The sequence below is a fragment of the Phaenicophaeus curvirostris genome, chromosome 6, assembly GCF_032191515.1.
Source record: "Phaenicophaeus curvirostris isolate KB17595 chromosome 6, BPBGC_Pcur_1.0, whole genome shotgun sequence".
In the NCBI taxonomy this organism is placed as follows: Eukaryota; Metazoa; Chordata; class Aves; order Cuculiformes; family Cuculidae; genus Phaenicophaeus; species Phaenicophaeus curvirostris.
This window is the reverse complement of record NC_091397.1, coordinates 4,631,088-4,651,408: the sequence shown is the minus strand read 5'-3', so window position 1 is coordinate 4,651,408 and position 20,321 is coordinate 4,631,088. Positions and strand designations below refer to the sequence as shown.

The window sequence follows — 20,321 nt, the reverse complement described above, 5'->3', positions numbered from 1 at the left end:
TAATATTAATTTCTTCTAGTAATATCCATGTCTCTTTATCTTTCCTGCAGTACACAGAATTGTCTTGTATTTTCTTTCATAAAACATGAACTTCATTTGAACGTTACAGTTCTTCATTATTTCAAATCCAACTCATTAGCTGTGACTGAAAGAGGGTGCAGAGTTGTACAACTTTGAAATCTTTGAGCCTTCCATTTCTGGTGACAATTGTTTGCTGGAGGGAAGATGAAAGAAGAGGGAAGCAGCTCTTTGTCTTCATCTGTGTTAAGGTAGAGGCATTCTGACACATTGGTAGGGTGATGTTTGACTGCGTTGCCCTGAGTAGATGGCAGAGGTGAAACTTCAGTGCTCTTAGTTCAACATTTCTCATGGAACCCTTGACAGGGTCGGTAACTCCAATAACAATAATTGATGCTTGAGTCACTATATAAAATTCGATTTTATTTGCGTAAGAATCAAAAAATTGTCAAGTTGCTTTAACACACTGAGGAGTTGTGTATTTTAATTATAAACAAAAGATGCAACTTTCAGTTTAAAAAAAAGGGGGGAGGGGAGCATATTTTAGCAATCGGGGTGTATTGTAACAGGAGTTTTCAGATTTGCCTTTTAGTCTGTGCTTGCAGAGAGTTCTTTTGCTCACCCAGCAGTACTTTCTGATGCAAGGAACCGTAAGGACAAGGAAAAGGGCTTGCCCTTGTGTTATTTCTTTAAACTGAATAGTTGCTTTCCACCCCACAGGGCAATTACTCTTGTTATCTCATTAGTGTTTTAAATAGAGCTCAAGTGCAGGCCAATATAGAAAGGTTTAATAGTCAGTTCAGGGCAGAATAGTTACTGCCTCAGTTTAGAGAGGTCTCAGTTTAGAGAGGTCTCAGGGCTGCTCTAAATTGGAGGCATTTATAATGAAGAGGCATTTATAATTGGAGGCACTATTATAATAAAGAGGCAGCCTCCAACTGTACCTCCATTTTCTGTGCCTATTTTGGGTCTTTAAGTAAACTGCTGTTCTGGGGAGAAAACTATTTTCATGACTCTAAGCTACCTATGGTATCTGAGAGAGATTATGTCCAAGTATTTTACAGATCTTATTAACTAAAGGGGTTATGTTGGCTTCATAGATTCACAGACTTCTAGGCAATGATGAGAAAACCAAATGCTCGAAGTACTGCAAACTTGCTACCTTGTGTTGTTTAAATAGGATTTATTTGTGAGTTAATCTCTGTGTCAGTGAGTCAATTTACTGTGAGGCTGTTTGCATGTATCACACTGATCATATTTCTCTCCTTAGAATATAGAGAAAAGGATTTTTACATAAAACCAAACTCCTACTTTTTCCCTCCACCTCCTTTCGGCTACACACAGTCTGATCTGTTCGGTGCATCTTAACAATAAACACAGAAATTAACTCTCCTGATTTCAGATTAAGAAACATTCAGATTAGTACCTGGCTTCTTAGGCAACTGAGAAGCTTTTTTTTTGGCACTGAGAAGGAGAGAGCACAAGGCTTCTTAGCCTTAATAAAGCTGGCAGTAGCTGGCTATTCTGGAGCATTTACACCCTCCCCATGGGTGCTGGAGTGGCAAAAGGGACAGCTGTACCAAATCTCGACTCCCTAAGAGAGAGGACCCCGCTGAGACTTATGAATTCTCTGTTAGGACATCTGCCTTCTTCCTAGGTGCCTTTTAGTGCAAAGGAGTGGAAGAGTAGAATCATGTTTTTCAGCATTGTCCATCTAATTGTCTTTTTCCATCCACACCCAGTATTTTCTGGAAAAGCATTACTGCATTTTAGTTTAAGGTTCAAAATGGTTTATGAATGAGCTGCCTTCTTCCTCTGCCTACTATTCATTGGCACAGGGGACAGAGTGTTGAGTAAACAGATAAATAGCCTGTTAATAGTAGGTGGTACTGAAAAGGAAACTTAACAACAGGAAATCTAACAAACAAATACACAGCAATGATGGGAATGAAGAAGATGTAGAAGTACAAGAAGATGCAATCCCTTGCCATGACTACTACATTGTTCTAATAAACATGCATGATGGCATTGTCCTCATTCTCAAGAGCCTCAAGTGGAGGAAATTGCAATGTACCTCTTGTTTCTGAACATTTTTACTTCTCACATCTCAAAGCACTGCACAAAGGAAGAAAAACGGCTTTAGAGGGAGGAGGAAAGAATGGCCTAAGGTCAAGGAAATGGCCAAAACCAGATCACTGCAATTTGGACTTGCAGTGTTAGCTACTGTAGCATCTTCAGAGAACAGCTGAAGATGCTTGACCTTGTTTATGTTTTATTTTACACAAAAGTAGATGTGGAACATCGCAAATGCCTAACAAATTATCCCTCAATGGGAGATGATAGTGTCCTCCCACCCACATATGTACTTACCAGAAGAACAAGAATCACTGGCCCTTGGTATATGTAGTCAATATATTTCCCTGGCTCTTTTCCAAACCAGCATCTGTCAGAAAAAAAAAAAAATTATAAAAGGGAATTAACTTTTAGATTTTAATATCATGGACATCATAGAGAGATGTTTCCTTATTCGCTGAGTTATTTAATCATGTGCATAATTGGCAAGTGATTGAGTTTTCTGCTATAAAGCGACTTTGTTTGTCACAGATGTGAGTCCCTTTTTCCTGTCCCACTAGACCATTCAAGTTCCAGCATGTTTTTGGCTATTGCCCATGTAACTGTTTCCAAAAAATGTGAGAATCTGCTATAGGAGGATGCAGAAGATGTGTCCTCAAAAAGGGATGAAAGAAATATTCTTTGTAAAGAAAAAAATCTGTAATCTATTGCAATGTCCAGGAACACTTCAATTCCATAATGTAAGGACTGTTTCTTACATCAAATATGTCTCAAGCTGTGTGGAAATTCTCTCTGGATAAGGTACTGGATGAATAAGCAGTTCATCCTGTTGGCTTTGAACCATGCCAGAGACCACCAAATCCAGCATGCACTACGGAGACAACATTTGAATCCAGAAAATACCTGTATTAACTCCACTGAAGTGAAATCAACTCAGATTAAGCAAAACTACAGCTAAATGACAAGCCTCAAACGAGCAGAGAGGCCATGTGACAGTGCTTGCTTGACTATCACACACACTAATTACAAGTGTTTTTCTAGCTGCTATGTTATACAACAGACTAAGCCTATGATTTCATAGTGACCCATATGGCCATTCATTTCACTCTCCTAAATGGCAGTAATAAATCAGTTATACTTATGTCAGTAAAGGAATAAGAAACCAGGCTTAGGCCTGGACTCAATCATTTACACCATTAACATTTTTCTTGTTGCAGTTTTTGCCCAGGCCAAACAATAACCAACTCAAAAACTATTTCTGGGGAAGACATTTGTGGCTAGCATGAGCCAGAGGACATTCCCAATAGTCTACAAACTGCAATTACCCTGACTTGGAGGCCAAGAGTTTTTATAATATGGATGTGAGTTATTCCATGCTATTTGGACTCCAGCCTCAGGAATTATTCCAGTCCCAGCTAATTTAATATTACAGATACAGCCACATGGTCTGGATCCTAGTTCCACCAAGCAGATGCAACTCTGCTATCATAACGCCTTAAGGTTTAGGTCATTGGAGCTCCAGATGCCTTAGGAAGTTGATTTTGGGGTTTAAAGGTCTGAGATCCTTTTCTCCCCTTCTGTGTGGATACCACATAGAAAGTCTACAGAGAAAAAAATGTCTTCCTTGGGTTCACCTCGTGTTAAAAGATAAGCTAACTAACACTAGAGACTTGAAAAGAAGGAGGCCATGGAGATAGACGCATATTTGCACCTTTACGAGCATTCAAGATTTGTTGCCTCAAGAAGGTTGCAGTCCGTAAAACACAACCTCGTGAGTCCAATGCAAATAAATTGACATAAGTAAAGCTATGGCTCAGATGGAGTGATTTTGAATCACATCATGTCTTTCTCTAATACCTGTTTATTGGTAAAACCAAAGGAGCTGATTGCCCATTCCAGAATGCTTTTACTGAAATGAATGTACAGAAATATTGAGACATGCAGCAGATATCTGGAGCACAATTCAGTATCACACAATTGTTTGCCATTCCTTGATTCAATTTCTACCTCTTTTAAATTCCAAATAAATGAAAGAGCAGCTTTGAATAATTTATAATACGTGTCCATTATTCCCTGATGCATTGACTACAAATTAGCGTAAATTGATAATTTTGCAACTAATCTTCAAAAATCTGGTGATGAGAGCAAGACTTGGAATAGGTTACTTCCTGCAGCCAAGTTATCATCCAAGAAGAATCCCCATGGCAGCCTTAAATGAATGAAACTTATATTTTAGTGGGGTTTTTTTTGTTACACAGATGGAAAGATATGAAGAAAAATGAATTGCAACATATGCCAAGGCAGGAAAACATCTCTCCAGAACTTGAAAGACCTACATTTGAAAGAATTTTTTGAAGGGCATTTTAGGAGAACTGTTAAATATTGCCTGAAACTCAGAGAACCAAGAGCTGTTAGAAGAGGAATTTCTGGGAAGCTGGTTGTTGTAGCAGAGGAATTCTAGCAGAGGGACTAATAAGAAACAGGCTGAGGCATGTGGCAGAACCTAGTGGGCTATAAAAAGTCAGCAAAGAATTTGGAACAGAGTCGGTAGAGCACAAATGAGATTCCAGGGCAAAGGCTACTCATTGCTTTTTGGAATTTAAATACTGCTTAACTGTAAGGCTATACTGAAGAGCATAATGCTGACATTTAATGTCTGAAGCCCAGTATTAGAACAAGGCTGCACTGAATGAAGCACGTTGTGTATATACAGCCTTTCACACAATTTGAGGAAACATGGTTGTGGCCAAAGGTAGACTTCTACAACACAGACATCTCCATGGGAGCTTGATGTTTCAGGAGTTAGTGAAGAGAATAAAAAAGCAGCTTTCTAGTATGCTTTTACTCTCTATAGGCTATAAAACAGATCTGTTACACTGTAGTCTAAACATTTCTAGTATCCTTATTAAATCAGGTGAGTAAGTGTAAGAGGAGAGATATGCCAATGTCATTCATATATCTGCATTGGATTGGCTATATTTCATGTTTACAGTCTACATGCTCAAACTGGGATCTTAGCTGAGATATTGCAAACTTTTCTGCTTGTCATTGTAACTCTTACTTTAAATCCAGCATAAGATGTTATTGCTGCAATAAAATCAGCACCGTACATTTCTTTAAAAACCAAACAGAGAAACCTAAACCACTGAAAATTATTTGGTGCTTCAGAATTTTAATAGCATCTGTTTGAAATAAAAGCCATTTTCTTTTTTTTTTCTTTTCTTGTTAACCTCTGAAAGAATAAGCAAATACTCCTTGAATATTGAAGAGTACAATTGAGGAAGACAGTTCTGATTAGGCTCAGATATGTAAACACACTTCTATTGAATAGCACTGATTAATATTCATCATGGTTCTCTGATAGTTCTTTATATAACAAAAAACAACACTGATTTTATCATTATTGTTAATTAGATCTTCCCCTTACCAAATGTCCATCAATGAAATGCCTACAATAACTCTCAATCGTTTGTGTGTTCCTTTATTGAGACTTAACAGTGCCTTTTTCAGAGTTGTCTGATTTTGCGAAAGAATCGCTAAATCCCAGACAGGATATTTTCCACAGTACCAATTATATTTGCCTCAATGTGCAGAACATAGTCTTTAGAAAGAACAAAGAGGAAGCTCGTTGAAGCATTTTCTTATTATTCTTCCTACGTGGTATTTTGAGCTCTTAAACTATGATGAGCTACGTCACTTGAACTCCGGTTTAACCTCCAGACAACTTAAGTTACAGTGAAGAAGAGATGTTTCTCGTTTTGTTCTAAATTTTTGGATGTCCCCAGGGATCTCCAAACAGTCTTGGAAACTGCAGGAAGAATATCTGTTTTCTGTGTGTGTCCACTTTGCTAGGTCGAACCTCATGGGGGAATAGTTTGACCACATGATTTCCCCGGCGGTCGAGATATATAGAGCATAACAGCTAGGCTGACTGGGGAGAGCAGCCTGTTTTCATAGGATAGCTGCAGCTTGTCTAGTTCACCTTCTCTGTTCAAGCACAGGCAGATGAAGCAGGTTGTTCAGAGCTGTGCCTACCTGGCTTTTGAGTAGCTCCAAAGATAAAGACTCCACAACTTCCCTGGGCAAACTCTTCCAGTGTTCTATTATTCTCACAGTAAAATCACGTTTCCTCATGTACAGATGGAATTTCACACGTTTCAGTTTGTGCCATTGCCTCTTGTCCTACCACTGGGAACCACTGAGAAGTGTCTGGCTTGACTTCCTTCTCACTTTCCTATAGGGTATTTGTAAACATTTATAATATCCTCTTAAGCCTTCTCCTCTCCAGTCTAAGCATTCCTGTCTTGGCCTCTTCTTGCGTAAGAGATGCTCCCATAGCCTGACTGCAATTGTATCTCAAAACCATGGATTATTTTTTCTATTATTTTTCTATTATTTTTTTCTGTCTATATTTGCACGCATTTATAGGCATTATTTCTATATTACCCTGGCACAAAAAAAAGTATTCATAGAATCATAGAATTAAGGTTGGAAAAGACCTCTACGATCATCAAGTCCAACTGTAAATGCCACAAAGTTTATTCCAAACTCTCCCAACAGCTGGAGAGGAAAATAGACCATAAGTAAGTTAAATACCCACACGTGCACATCTCATACATAAGTCCATGTAGTTGCATTCCTATATGTGCTTGAGTTTAACTGTTTAGCAGACTCTGCTCCTTTCTTCAGGCTGTGAGACTGAAAGCAGGGGCTATCTGAATTATTATATGCTCTAATGTCTGAGGCGGTGATTGAATATTTACGACAACTGACAAGGCTTTAGCAAGTTATTCTTCTCTTGCTTTGCTTCAGTTCATTTACTTCACTGAGTCTCCCCTGCACAAGACATTACTACAAATGTCAAAAGCAGATTTCATTTAACTGCCTTTGCCTTACAGATTAATGCCCCTTTCAGCTCTTCATTTACAAGACCTCTGCCTGTCTGTCTGGGTGCATGTGCTACATCAAAAATGGCACTGTAGAAGCATCTAGTCTTGATTTCTCAAGCGCAGTAAAGTACATGAATCTTGGCCCCACTGCTGATAATAAGCAAGCATAAGACTGAGGCTCCAGACCATTACACCTCACACTGTGGTTGGCAGAAGCCAAATGACATTCTTGATGCCTTTGGAGTAGCTACGTTGTGCAGTGAGGATGTGTGCGAACGCTTCCCCAAGGCAAACACCAGCAATAAAGACAAAAAGGTGAAACCAATGCAAGGTATTAAATTTAATTGTCTGGATCTACGAAGAGCAACCTAGCACCTCCCTTATCAGTAAGCATGTGAGGCAAAGGATGAATTAGAGCACTCAGGTTTATCTGTGACATGGATTTAAAAGCGCAAGGTCCATTTGTTAATCCATCCAAGGTAGAGAGCTGGAGCCTGGAGACTCAACAGGAACAGCCTGGATATTCTGCATACCAAATAGTATGAGAATATCTTTCTTGCCCTACTGACTGTATTTGGTATCCCGTTTCCTTTTTTTGTGCAGGATGTGGGCCAGTTACACCTTCAGTGGTGACAGGTAGCACACACACTTATATAAACATATCCTGTCTTTCTTCATCTATATGATAGATCAAGGGGAGATTCTTTCACATTTACTTTGCAGGAGTACAATGATGGTGAAAGGAGGCAGTGGCACTGATGGTGCAGAGGTTTCTCCAGCTATGCACTTTGTGTCCAGTGCAATCACAGGTATCGTGGCATGTTCCTATCAGGGGTTATACTTTCCATTATTTCTTTTTGTAGTGATCAGAAGTCTTCCAAAATAAGGTGTTCATATCTTGATATTAAACTTATTCACAACAGGAATGCTTAATACACTATTAAAGTATGTGGTGCTTTTGCCTCTTCAGGTTTCAAGACACAAGTTTTGGTTATTTTGCTTTGTGCTGTTTAAGCTGACTAGTTCCTTCACAGCGCAGAGAGTCCTACCTCAATATAATGAGAGAGCTGCTATGCTGTTCTAGCTTGTGCAAGTAAGCACCACAAAGAAACGGACCATGAAGCAGACCTAGAACGTTGCGATCCTTAATGAATCCAGAAGGTCTGTGAGCACAGAAATTAGGGAAATCTGGTGATCTGAGGTTATCTCCCAGGGATGATTGACTTGGATACCCAAGGAACATGTTCCAACTAAAGTTTTTCTTGCCATTTTGAGACTCTACTGTGAGTTCTCCTGTATGATTATTGTAGGCAAGGAAGGAATGATACTGCACTTCTCCCTCAGTGAGAGGTTGTTTGTCTGCCAATATGTTTGACTCATGGGAAATGAATTGCCTCTTTCAAAGTCATCTTTAAAGCTACAGAAGAGAGATTGGTAAAGAGTCTGTGGGAAGCAAAGGAGAAGAACTTAGTATTGCGTAACAGAATTCCTACCATGCCTACAGCATGGATGCCCAACGCTCAGTCAGTTATCATATCCAGCTCCCTTATTGGCAGGAAAAATAGTGCATGTAAGTCTAATTCATCCAATCTACTTTGGACATCATCTTCCAGGTGAGGCGAAATGCACTCCAGACTGCATTTACTGTTTTGACTGTTCACTGCTGATCATAAAAAAACACATATTGGTGTAGATGCAGACATCTAAAAGGTAGACACAGGTTTAATCAGGTGCGCTACAGACACACAAAGAGCGTGGTCATATGAAAAAACAGATTAGTGGAGGAAATAATTTGTTTTAAGGTTAGAGAAAGGAGCTGTAACAGACAACAGACACTGATCCAAACACTTGTTGAAAAGTACAAACTGAGCTATATCTGACCAGTAACAATGTTTGGGGGAAAAAATTCCCCAAACGTAGGTACCTCTTAATCTCCCATATTTTTCAATTTCATGCACTAACTGCTTCCAGTTGGAAAAGCCAGAATTAGAAAGGCAAAAATTCCAGTCATAAAACTATTCTTAGCAGACTTTCAACTGACTTCTGCACATCCAGAGTGTAAAATCCTTTAACACTCTACGGTAGTTTTTACCGATGTTTTATCCAAGCAAAACTCCTATTGAAGGAGATTACCCTGATTATAAATCATGTATAAATCTATCAAATAAGAGCTTCAGGACCTGGCCAAGGGTATTTGGGAAAGGTATTTGTGGAACTTGACTCAAGTAGTTCTCTGAAATCTGAGGTGGTCTGGATTTAGATGGAGGTGATTTGAGCCTTCCTTTTTCCTAACAATCAACCTGATTTCCAAATTACCAGTTCAGCCTGCAGGCATTTCTTAATTTCTTTAGAGAGCCACATAAACACAAATGTTAATGCCACTTACTGTTCATTTTCATAGTATAGTTTACCAATGGCCCAGGCAATGATGATTGGACAAGGAATACCTGGAAGAGCAAAAAATCAGGAGTTAATCACAAATCATGAATGGATGGATAATGTAGATGTACATTCCAATTTGTGTGAGGACTGTCTTGGTTAATGAACTGTAAGACTCTAAATACAAGTGGTCCTGTTCCGGTATACTCGAGACATTGTATTGTTAAGACCTCTTTATGGATACATAAAAAAGATCATCTCAAAAAGAGAAAACTACAGTAACACTAAGAAAGGTTAATAAAATTATTAGCAAGCAAACACATATATTTATATATGTGATCAAAACAATCCTGGCTGATTTAAAGGCAGTTTTGGTCCCTTTTAATTCTCCTGCAGTCAACAGGGAAAAACCTTAGAGACATCACTTGGAAGTGAGTGCTTAGATTTTTATTTCCCAGGTTTCAAGAAGCTTGTAAACATATTGGGCTCTTTGGATAAAGACCATTTTCAAAATTTACAATATTTTTAGATGAGTCTTCTTGTGAAACAGGATTATGAGAAAGAACCTCTTTATATCTTGCAATGCCAGAATTCATTCATTGTTTGCCCTTTCTAAAGGATTCAGCTGGTCTTAACTTAAAGGGATTGCTTTCTCACTTGTTCCTAGCAGGTGCTACAGGAGTGTTCCTTGGATGTGCAGTCTCCTTGTAGTAGATGAGGTATATTTGTACAACTAATGACCCTACAGCACTGTGGTCTCTGCTTTCCAACTCTATTATACCAGATTCATGTCCAGAGCCTTGACCTGGTGTTTGTTTTGTGTTAGGCATTCAGAGTTCAGCTGGTTTCAGGGGGATTGGCTGGAGCAGGAAATTGGAAATAAGGAATAGTAAGTGGAAATGACCTTTTGACACAGACCTCCTAGGGAAAACTTTTCACCCAGGCATTCTGCAGGCAAGGACAGGTTTGATGTCAAAATTGGAAGAGGGGATTTTTCCCTCTCCCATTTCCCCTGTAGCTTTAAACCTGTCACCTCAGGCAAAACCAAAGAGCTGCTCCATCTCTCATTCCAGCTTCCTCTGAAATCACTGCTACTCTAAGGCGTATGCATGAGCAGAAGCCCAGATTCAGTGATCCTGCTTCTTTCCCACTGGAAGCAACATGACACATACTGTCATGCAGGAGTCAGTCTGGCCAAGTCTCTAGAACTGCCTTTTAACCTCCTATTTATTCTGTGGGAAACGGAGGTTTTAAAGAGATGAAATAGAGTGCAAAGAATCACAACACAGAAGGAATGAGATTGAACTGCTAAATGGTCATCTCTGACCTCAGAAAGAAGTATAGTGAAGTTCTGATCCGGTAGGTCTCTTCCAACCTGGTTATTCTATGATTCTATGATTCTGATGTCTTGCCCCACTACCTCTGGTGCCTCTCGTGCCCTACGTGTTGTTGCATTGTTTTCTGTCTCGTTCACCATTGACTCACAGGGTCCATCGCAGTTGTTTCTCTCATGTTTTTGCTAGGCATGAACAGACAAAATATGCCAAGTCCTTTATCCTAGAGGAAAACATTTTATTTTCCCTTGTGAAGTGAAGAACAAGGATTTGAAAATGAGGATGGTAAAAGATTGTGTAAAGGAAGGCAAAGAAGAAACACAAAGTATCCAAAAGGGTGAGAGAAAAGGTATATTCAGCTCACACCACTCCTACATTAGCAATCAGAGACCCAGAGGGCTCTGAGAGAGGTTGGGTGAGCAAATACCAGGGACCAAACCAGCCAGGGTTACTGCAAGAGCTTTGGGAACAGCTGATTTTTCCAGTCTGGTGGCAGAATTGAAAAATATTGAAAAAAAAAAATTCAATCAATTCTCCACATAAACACATTACTTATATTACAACTCCTCTTTCCTCCGATTTGCTTTTTGATTGGATGACATATTTTGTTTTAAAGGCTGTTTCTGCCTTGAGAACTGCATTCAATTACTTCTGCTGAATTCTGAGGGGAAGAGGCATTTCTGAACAAAATGTCATTTTACTTTCAGGAAATAAAGCATTTGTAACTTTTTTCCCACCTTTCTTCTTTCCACAGAAAAGATTTGCCAATTTCACTAGTTCTGTTAGACCCCAGATTTTGCAGTCAAGAGAACAATTTGCTCACAGAGGGCTTCTCTGGCTAAACCTCTCCTGGCCAAGTTCAAGCCATGAATATGTTGGTTGGGAAGGACCTCTGAAGGTATCCACTTCAGTTTCATGCTTAAAGCAGAACTATCAACACAAATCCACCTCAGCCAGGGCTTACCCTTGCTGAATTTTCATTATTTCCAGGATCCACAACTTCTAAGCCATCTGTTCCAGTGTTGTTTAACTTTTGGGTAAATTTTGTGTGCAGCTGGAACCTCCCAGCCTGTAATTTGTGGCCATTGCCCCTTTTTATAACATCTGCTATTACCAACAAGAATTTGGCTCCATCATCTCTGCAATGATCTTCAAATCATTCCTAGTACCTAACAGCTTCTTCCTTAGCTTCCTCTTTGCCAAACTATACAAGCTCAGCTCCTTCAGCCTCACTTCATAAGTCATGTCCTCAAGAATTCTGCTCATACTGGAGCCTTCTACTGGATGATAGGCATTTTTTTCCTTATCCTTCTTGACCTAAGACACTCAAAAATGACCACAGTTCTTCAAGAGAAGCCTTACCAAAGCTGAGGATAAAGTATCAGCAACTTTCCTCAATCTTCTGGCTGCACTCCTAGTATGTTTTATGTAATTCATGATGAGAGGGCACCGATGACTCATACTTAGCCTGCATCCACTGCAAGCCCTACATCTTTTTCAGGACTACTACTCTGACAGTCAGTTCCCAGCCTGTACTGATGGACCAACAATATAGATGTAGCTAGGGAGAAGGAGCATCCTTTGCTCTGGTTCAGGCTGACCCAGTAGAAGGACGTAACAGCAAGCAATGAGCTATTTTTTTGTCTTTAAGCAGCTACAAGGACAGTATGAAGATGACATGTGACTTGATTAAGGGTTGCTTTCTAGGAACAAATCCCGCAGCAGTCCAAAAGACAGCTGTAAGGATAGACTGGCAGATAGTTAGGCTTCTCTTCTAGTTAGCTCTTCACTTGTCTCATCTGTCTCTTGAAACCAAATGGTCCACAGGGCACTGACAGTACCTTTTCCTTTTCATGCCATGTTGAGCAGCAGTGTATGAGGTGCTGTGAACACAGCTTTGATGATCAAAGAGAAAGGGACATATGAACTGCTGCATTCCCAAAATGCTAAGCAAGAGAGTTCTCTATTCCTTAACACTAGATGCCTGAGGATCTAAATGGAGAAGATACATCCAGCAATAACCTACTAGTTTTGTGTCATCACCACAGAGAGGTACAAAACTTGACCTCCTCTTGTTCTGCCAAAGTTAGGTTTGAATGTCAGATCTCACCACAGTGGGATTTCTAAAGTTTATTCTTGCTTTTCTTGTCTTTATCACTTTAATCCTAGGTATACTGTAGCACCATTTTAAACACACAAGGCACTTACACCATCCTATGAAGAGAAAGACCCATTTCCGCAGCTTATCTGTGGAATAAGTCATCACTATAGCAGTATGCAAGTAGCAGCCTTCCACAAACATCCAGAAGAAGTTGGTCACCACAAAATAATTGTAGACAGTAGTAATACATCGACACCAGGGCTGGAAAGGAAACAGAAAATAATGCTTTAAAATCATGACAAGTTTTTATAAATTCTATATAGAATCATAGAATGGTTTGGGTTGGAAAGGACCTCAAAGATCATGTAGTTCCAACCCCCCCCGCCATGGACAGGGACACCTTCGACTGTATCACATTGTTCAAAATCTCATCCAACCTGGCCATGAACACCTCCAAGGAGGGGGCATCGACAACTTCTCTGGGCAACCTGTGCCAGTGCCCCACCACTCTCATTGTGAAGAATTTCTTCCTAATGTCTAGTCTAAGTCTTTCCCCCTCCAATTTATAGCCATTCCCTCTCGTCCTATCACCACATGCTCTTGTAAACAGCCCCTTCCCAGCTTTCTTGTAGGCCCCCTTCAGGTACTGGAAGGTCGCTATAAGGTGTTCCCAGAGCCTTCTCTTCTCCAGGCTGAACAGTGCCAACTCTCTCTACCTGTCCTCACAGCAGAGGTGCTCCAGCCCTCTGATCATCTTTGCAGCCCTCCTCCGGACCCACTCCAACAGTTCCATATCCTTCTTATGTTGAGGATTCCAGAACTGGACACAATATTCCAGGTGATGTTTCACAAGAATCTTGTTATTTCCTTAACAATCAACGGTAAGAATTCATTCATGAGATGTAGATCTATACTTGTGACTTGGAATCACGGTATCTTAGGTGCTGTTGGGAACTCACAGCTATGTCTGTGACTTTTTGTGGAAGCTTCACTTTGGCCACAACATGCAGGGTATTCTGTATCTGAGCGTGTCTGGGAAGATTACCATGCTGTAAGACATCACCAGCAGTCTGTGGGAAGTTTAAGAAGTATGTGGAAAGAAGGAAAGAGGAGGCAGTCCATCTGACTACAGACTATCTTCAGAGAGGTATAGCCATAGCCTAGGGTTGTATCCAAAGATGACCTAAGAGTCTAAGCATATCTTAGGCAGCATAACCCATCTGCAGAGCAATTCAAACAAAATATTAGAAGTTAACGTCACAGACTTGCTTCATTTCCACCAAAGGAAAGGAGCATCACTGTTATCTAGAAAAAAGATATTTTACTTTAAAGTTACACTTTTATCAGCCACTTCACCCCTTCTATTCCTGTGATTAGCATTTCAGCCTGTAAATCACATCGCTTCACTCATCACCTCTGGATTTTTCTATAACTTCAAGAGAAATTTTTGGTCAGGCTCAATGCATCAGTTAAGGCATCTTCTCCTAATGGTTGTGCAGTGAAAGCCCAGCTGTGGAGTACACTGTTAGCTATAGAGAGGCAGATGGTAGCATCGCATCAATAAATCACAAGTAACTGCTGATGGTAATTTCCATAACGCTATACATGGAAGTCTGCGAAAATTTCTTTCTGACCAAGCAGGCTTTCAGTGTATTCCCTGAAGCATGAAATAATTACCTATTTTAGCTGGTATCATCGATGTAATTTTGGTCTTGCCATTCTTCAGCCTTTTAATTAACTCTGCTAAAGTGTATGAAACTTTTGACCCTCAGTTAATTTTATTTCAGATTTCATATGCATGAGGTATTGATAATCTCCAGGAAGTCAACAGAGCAGATGCACTATCAAACCCACTGTGGACTAAGAATTTGCTGGACGAGAAACACAGTTACCAAATAATAGCCCACTCTCATGTTATGATCAGTGCTGTTTACTGAGTGGAAATAAACAGAAGAAATCTTTTGGCGGCATTAAAGCTTTCATTTCTGTATTATTTCATCAAGATCTGAAATTTAATTCGGCTTCATCCTTTAGTCTTCACACACAAAAGCCATAGGTCTGCTGAAGTAAGTCCAGAGGAGCGTAATGAAGACAATCATAGGGCTAGAACATGTTCCATAGGAGGATAGGCTGGGATAGTTGGGATTGTTCAGCTTCGAGAAGAGAAGGCTCACAGAGACCTTACAGCAGCCTTCCAGTACTTAAAGGGGGCCTTCAGGAAAGCTGAGGAGGGGCTCTTTATCAGGGAGTGCAGGGATAGGATGAGAAGGAATGGTTTTTAGCTGAAAGAGGGGAGATTTAGTTTAGCTATGAGGAAGGTATTTTCTCCTGTGAGGGTGGTGTGGCACTGGCACAGGTTGCCCAGAGAAGCTGTGGCTGCCCCATCCCTGGAGGTGTTCAAGGCCAGGTTGGAGGAGGCTTTGAACAATGTGATACAGTGGGAGGTGTCCCTGCCCACGTCAGGGGGGTTGGAACTTTATCTTTGAGGTCTCTTTCAATGCAAACCATTCTATGATACATCTCTAAAAAAGCATTAAAATCCAAAAAAACTCAGAAGTTGAAACATTTTGTTTCAAATTTTTTTTTTTTAAACCAAATGAAATTGTCTTTCTTTTCTCCTTTTGGCCTGAGCAAAGAAAAATAAAAGCACAAACCAATCTCCCTCCCTATATTTTGACAACATCAAACAAGTATTTTGTCTCCATTCCTGACTGACCTTCAAACTAGTAAGACCCGGTTTCCAAAGACTCTTAAGTCTCACATTCAATTGTTTTGAAAGTACAAGCATGAATTAAATCTTTCCCCATGGGCTCAATTTCATCTCAATTTTCTGATATAATGTCTAGACTCTGATTCCACTCTTTCTCTCAGTTACAACAGTAGACAGTCTTTGTCCCATCCACAGCTGCCCATTTTCAAAAGAATTTTAAAAGATAATGTTATCTGAGCCTGTTTGTTCTATGTCAAAAGTGAGTGAAACTAGCCAGAGGGCTGAGAAGGTACTTAACAGATACAGACAAATACAACACGGTATAGGTGAGATCTCCCTCTGCATCATTTCTATAGGAAACAAGAATAAAATTACTTTTGATAAATTCCTTTTGGGACCATGGATTCATTATTATTATTATTATTAGATAATAATAATCCCAATCAGCAGAACTAATTAATTTATACCATTTCATTTTTAGACTGAGGTTTCTTAACCCCCATATGTATTCAACATTAAGGTTCAGATACCTTCAGCAATTTCCCTTCTTAATTTATTAATATAAGCACTATAACTTCATGCAAAATGCTTCTATGTTGTACTTTTGATGCTTTTATAACTGCATTTTTACTGATCAGCACAGAAGAGATCACTCTGTTAGCTGGCATAAATTATGTTTGATTGTGTCCCTGTATTTGGCATGGGTGAGGCTGCACCTTGAATACTGTGTTCAGTTTTGTGCCCCTCTGCACAAGAAGGACATTGGGGTGCTGGAGTGTGTCCAGAGAAGGGCAACGAATCTGCGGAAGGGGCTAGAGCACAAGGGTTATGAGGAACAGTTGAGGGAACTGGGGTGGTTTAGCCTGGAGAAAAGGAAGCTGAGAGGAGACCTCATCGCTCTCTACAATTACCTGAAAGGAGCTTGTAGAGTTGGGTGCTGGTCTCTTCTCTCAAGTAACAAGTGATAGGATGAGGGGAAATGACCTCAAATTGCACCAGGGGAGGATTAGATTGGATATTTGGAAAAACTGGTTTACTGAAAGAACGGTGAATTATTGGAAGAGGCTGCCCAGGGAAGTGGTGGAGTCTGCTTTCCTGGAGGTGTTCAAAAAACACTTAGTCGTGGCACTTCAGGACCTGGTTTAGTAGGCATGGTGGTGTTGGTTTGGTGGTTGGACTTGATGATCCTAGAGGTCTTTTCCAACATTAATGACTCTATGTTTCTCCCACTGATTTCAGTGATGTTAATTTGACTCTGACTTACACCACAACAAGAACATAATAAAGGTATCACTAAGCTTCTATAAAGCACCTTCCCAAAAAGACGCAGTGTTCTGCAGAGTTAATGAAAACTGAGGCATTGCAGGTTTATATTTTCCTTAGCACTTTGTGGTCACATTTTAAAAGGCATTTGAGTGCCTGGCTCCAACTGATATTTCCTAAATAACAGTAAAAATTTGTATTAAGATTTGCAGTATTGTCATGGGAGTAAATCAAACAGCATAAAACTGTCAACAATAAAGCACATACACCACCGCCTTCTGCAGCCTGAAAATGTCAGAAATACAAACAAAGCAACTAGTGAATAAATAGAAGCTACGCATTCTCAAAGGAGCAGCTGCTTGAATAATAGAGTTATGCATAGATGTCTCAAAAATTTAGAATCTTAGACTTCTTCTTTATCTAGGTACTAATGACTTTTCTATTTGTTTTCCTGAAGTATGAGATTAAAGTTCAGATGTCAAATCTTACATTTGAAAAGTTAACCAGAGTTGATGAGTGCCCAGCTGACATCAAAATGAATGGATATCCAGACTTCTGGAGTGGATTTCAGTTTCTACAGGACTAGGTCCTACATAAGTGGAGCCATATTGACCGATATCAGCTGTGGATCCCGCTCATATTCCACAGGAACCTTTGCCCACCTGCTTTCCAAAGAGATATATTCTGAAGAGGGTGTGTGTACATGTGTGTTTGTAGCACACTGGTAAGTTATTCTTGGAGGTAAATATCAGAGGATAACCCTAAAAGCAGAATAATCTACTATGAGGATATTACAGAGGGAATGAGAACAGTAAAAACCTCTGCCAAGGCACTATCAAAAAGAACTGTTTCAAAAGAAAATCAGGAAAAAATTTTTTTTCTTTTGAAGTGGATGCTTTTAATCCACTCCAAAATCCTCACTGGGGCTGCTGGTTGACTAAACAGGGGGAGTCATAAGAATACTGAGCTGGGAACTAATTCAGCCTCCTCACTCAAATCAGCATCTTCAGTTGGGAATTACTTGAACAAACATGAAATTACATGGAAAGTAAGAGAAATGGGAGCAGGAGGACACACTGCAGTTCTCAGGAGTGCTCAATGCCATACAAAGAAGATGCCCTACTTCTTGCCTCCTTCTGCATTCCCACGTTTTATTGTATGGTCCCTTGAATTGGTTTTGACTCCCATCACCCATCAGAAAGCTGACTTAGATCACTATGCCATCAAAAACCTCTCCCTTTCTTTTTTGTTGGCTAGGTTAGTTCTCCACCAGTTTACTGAGTTCAGTCTCCAAGGGTTCTATCCTTCCCGAGAGGTCAGGAGGAGGGACAGAGCTAGTGCAAAAGGAGCAGCAGCAGCTGAAGTGAAATGTTTGTGTCCCTGGAAGAATGAGCCATCCCTTTCAAGTGGCAGGGAATTGCTGCTGAATGCAGCCCATATCACAGAACTTCATCCTCAAGGCCAGCATGGAGAAGAGATGTTTAGCAGAAAAAAGGAATTTTGTAAAAAAATATCAACAAGCAAAATTTGTACTATTTCAGGCCTTATTTCTTATTCTACCGGGAGTCCCACTGGCTCCAGACAGTAAGGTACCCCACTCTTATCAGGCAAAGTAGCTGACTCAGAGCCTTAACAGCCAAATCAATTATTTCTGTACCCTGTTCATGGTGATATTGCCCTCCAAAATGAATGCTTTCCCTATACAAGTGTACATCACTGCAAGATGCTCTGACAAAAATGTTCAAGAACCACCAAATTTAGCGTCTTTCATAATACTGTTTTTCACAGTATATAAATTTGGAAAGTATTTATCATTCCTGAATACGAGAGAAGCATTTGAAGGGATTTTCACTTTAAAACCCCATTTTGTTATTCAGTATGTAGAAAATACATGAAAATTTAGCAAATCTAAGTTAATTTTCTCCATATTTTGGAAATTACATGAAAGTCACTCTGAGCATATGGATAAGTGTACATTGTAATATTTCTATTAATTAAACAAATTCATCATCCCTGCTTGTCCCCATACTAGGAGGCAGAGACATGCTACGTAAAAGCACTTACCTCATTGCTTTCATGTATGTTGTGATCTATCATCTGAAGCAGGAACCACATCACATTCCTCAAGATGAATGTGGTGATCAAGTTCCAGTGGATAATATTGCGCAGGCATCTGATGCTTCTAAACAGGGAAATACATATAAGTCATCATATACAGTGAACATGTACACATACACATTAATAACTATATAAAATAAGCAAGTTAATTCTATTCACTTGCAAAATTCCTCATGTTTTATCCATATCCATTCCCTCTCTTAAGCTATGAAACAGGAGGTTTTATAGTCAAATTGCATAGCCAGTGCCAATGCCCAAACTTGCATTTTGCAGTGTAGTCACAAGACAAATAAGGGACATAAATAGAAAACAGCAGTAGGCGAACAGCAAAATCTGTGTTTTTCCTTGCTATACACCTTTCTTCCAGAAAGGTCACGGCAGAGTTTTTGCAAAGCCTTATACAACAGTTTGTCTTGATAGCATAAGAAGCTCCCTTTGACAATAATTCAGACAAGTGAAAGACTGTCTGCTGCAAAGACCCAAATATTCATTGAATCATGGAATGATTTGAGTTGGAAGGAACCTCAAAGATCATCCAGTTCCAACCCCCCTGACATAGGCAGGGACACCTCCCACTGGACCAGGTTGCTCAAGGCCCCATCTAACCTGGCCTTGAACACCTCCAGTGATGGGTCATCCACAACTTCTCTGGGCAACCTGTTCCAGTGCCTCACCACCCTCATAGGAAAAGAAAATAAATTCCTCCCACTATCTAATCTGAATCTCCCTTCATTCAGCTTAAAACCTTTACACCTCATCCTGTCCCTGCACTTTCTGATAAGGAGGCCCTCATCAGTATTCCTGTAGGTCCCCTTTAAGTACTGGAAGGCTGCTATAAGATCTCCCTGGAATCTTCTCTTCTCTAAGCTGATCAAGCTTAATTCTCTCAGCCTGTCAAACGGTCATTTCCTCCTTGGTTATCACTTTTGCTCCCCTCCACCATATCCCATCGGCTGTGTTATAATGTCAACTAGAATAAATAAGCCCCTAAACAACAAGGCTACCCTGGAATCTGTTGGATTGTTCACAGAAGGAGACGTGGTGGCAAATATCTGCTCTGGACTGGCAACGCTGGGATAGTTTACATTCAGACAGTCTGCTGAACAGGCTTGCCTGTGTGAAATTCAAAGTTTTCAGACCCATTTATGCAACAGGAGAGCATGGACTGCCTGGTTTTTATTCCCAAAATCAATTGGCCATACCAAGATTTTTCAAGGTAGAGCTGCATATTTTCCTTTACCAGAAAATATCCATGTCTGCTTTTAGTCCTTTCCCAACCTCCTTTCAGAAGCATTGTAAAATATGAGTGCAACATAAAATATGAGCTACAATGAGCTGGGACAGTGTCATAAAATAAAAGACTGGACATTTTAAATAGTGCTTGCTGCTGAAAATGGCTCCAGGAGGCAGCCAGTGCACGATACTGCTGCCAGCAG

General features: G+C 40.0%; 1 protein-coding gene across 2 annotated transcripts in view; it reads right to left on the bottom strand.

Annotated features, from left to right (window-relative positions):
• Window positions 1-20,321, bottom strand: part of CRHR2 (corticotropin releasing hormone receptor 2) — a 114,614-nt gene that overhangs the window by 32,905 nt on the left and 61,388 nt on the right. For both annotated transcript variants that reach the window (XM_069859228.1, XM_069859229.1), the window contains 4 exons: window positions 18,832-18,949; window positions 12,902-13,055; window positions 9,367-9,427; window positions 2,389-2,461 (listed from right to left, as the gene is read on the bottom strand). In XM_069859228.1, the coding sequence (XP_069715329.1) occupies window positions 2,389-2,461; window positions 9,367-9,427; window positions 12,902-13,055; window positions 18,832-18,949 (406 nt within the window). The remainder of the gene's footprint in view (window positions 1-2,388; window positions 2,462-9,366; window positions 9,428-12,901; window positions 13,056-18,831; window positions 18,950-20,321) is intronic.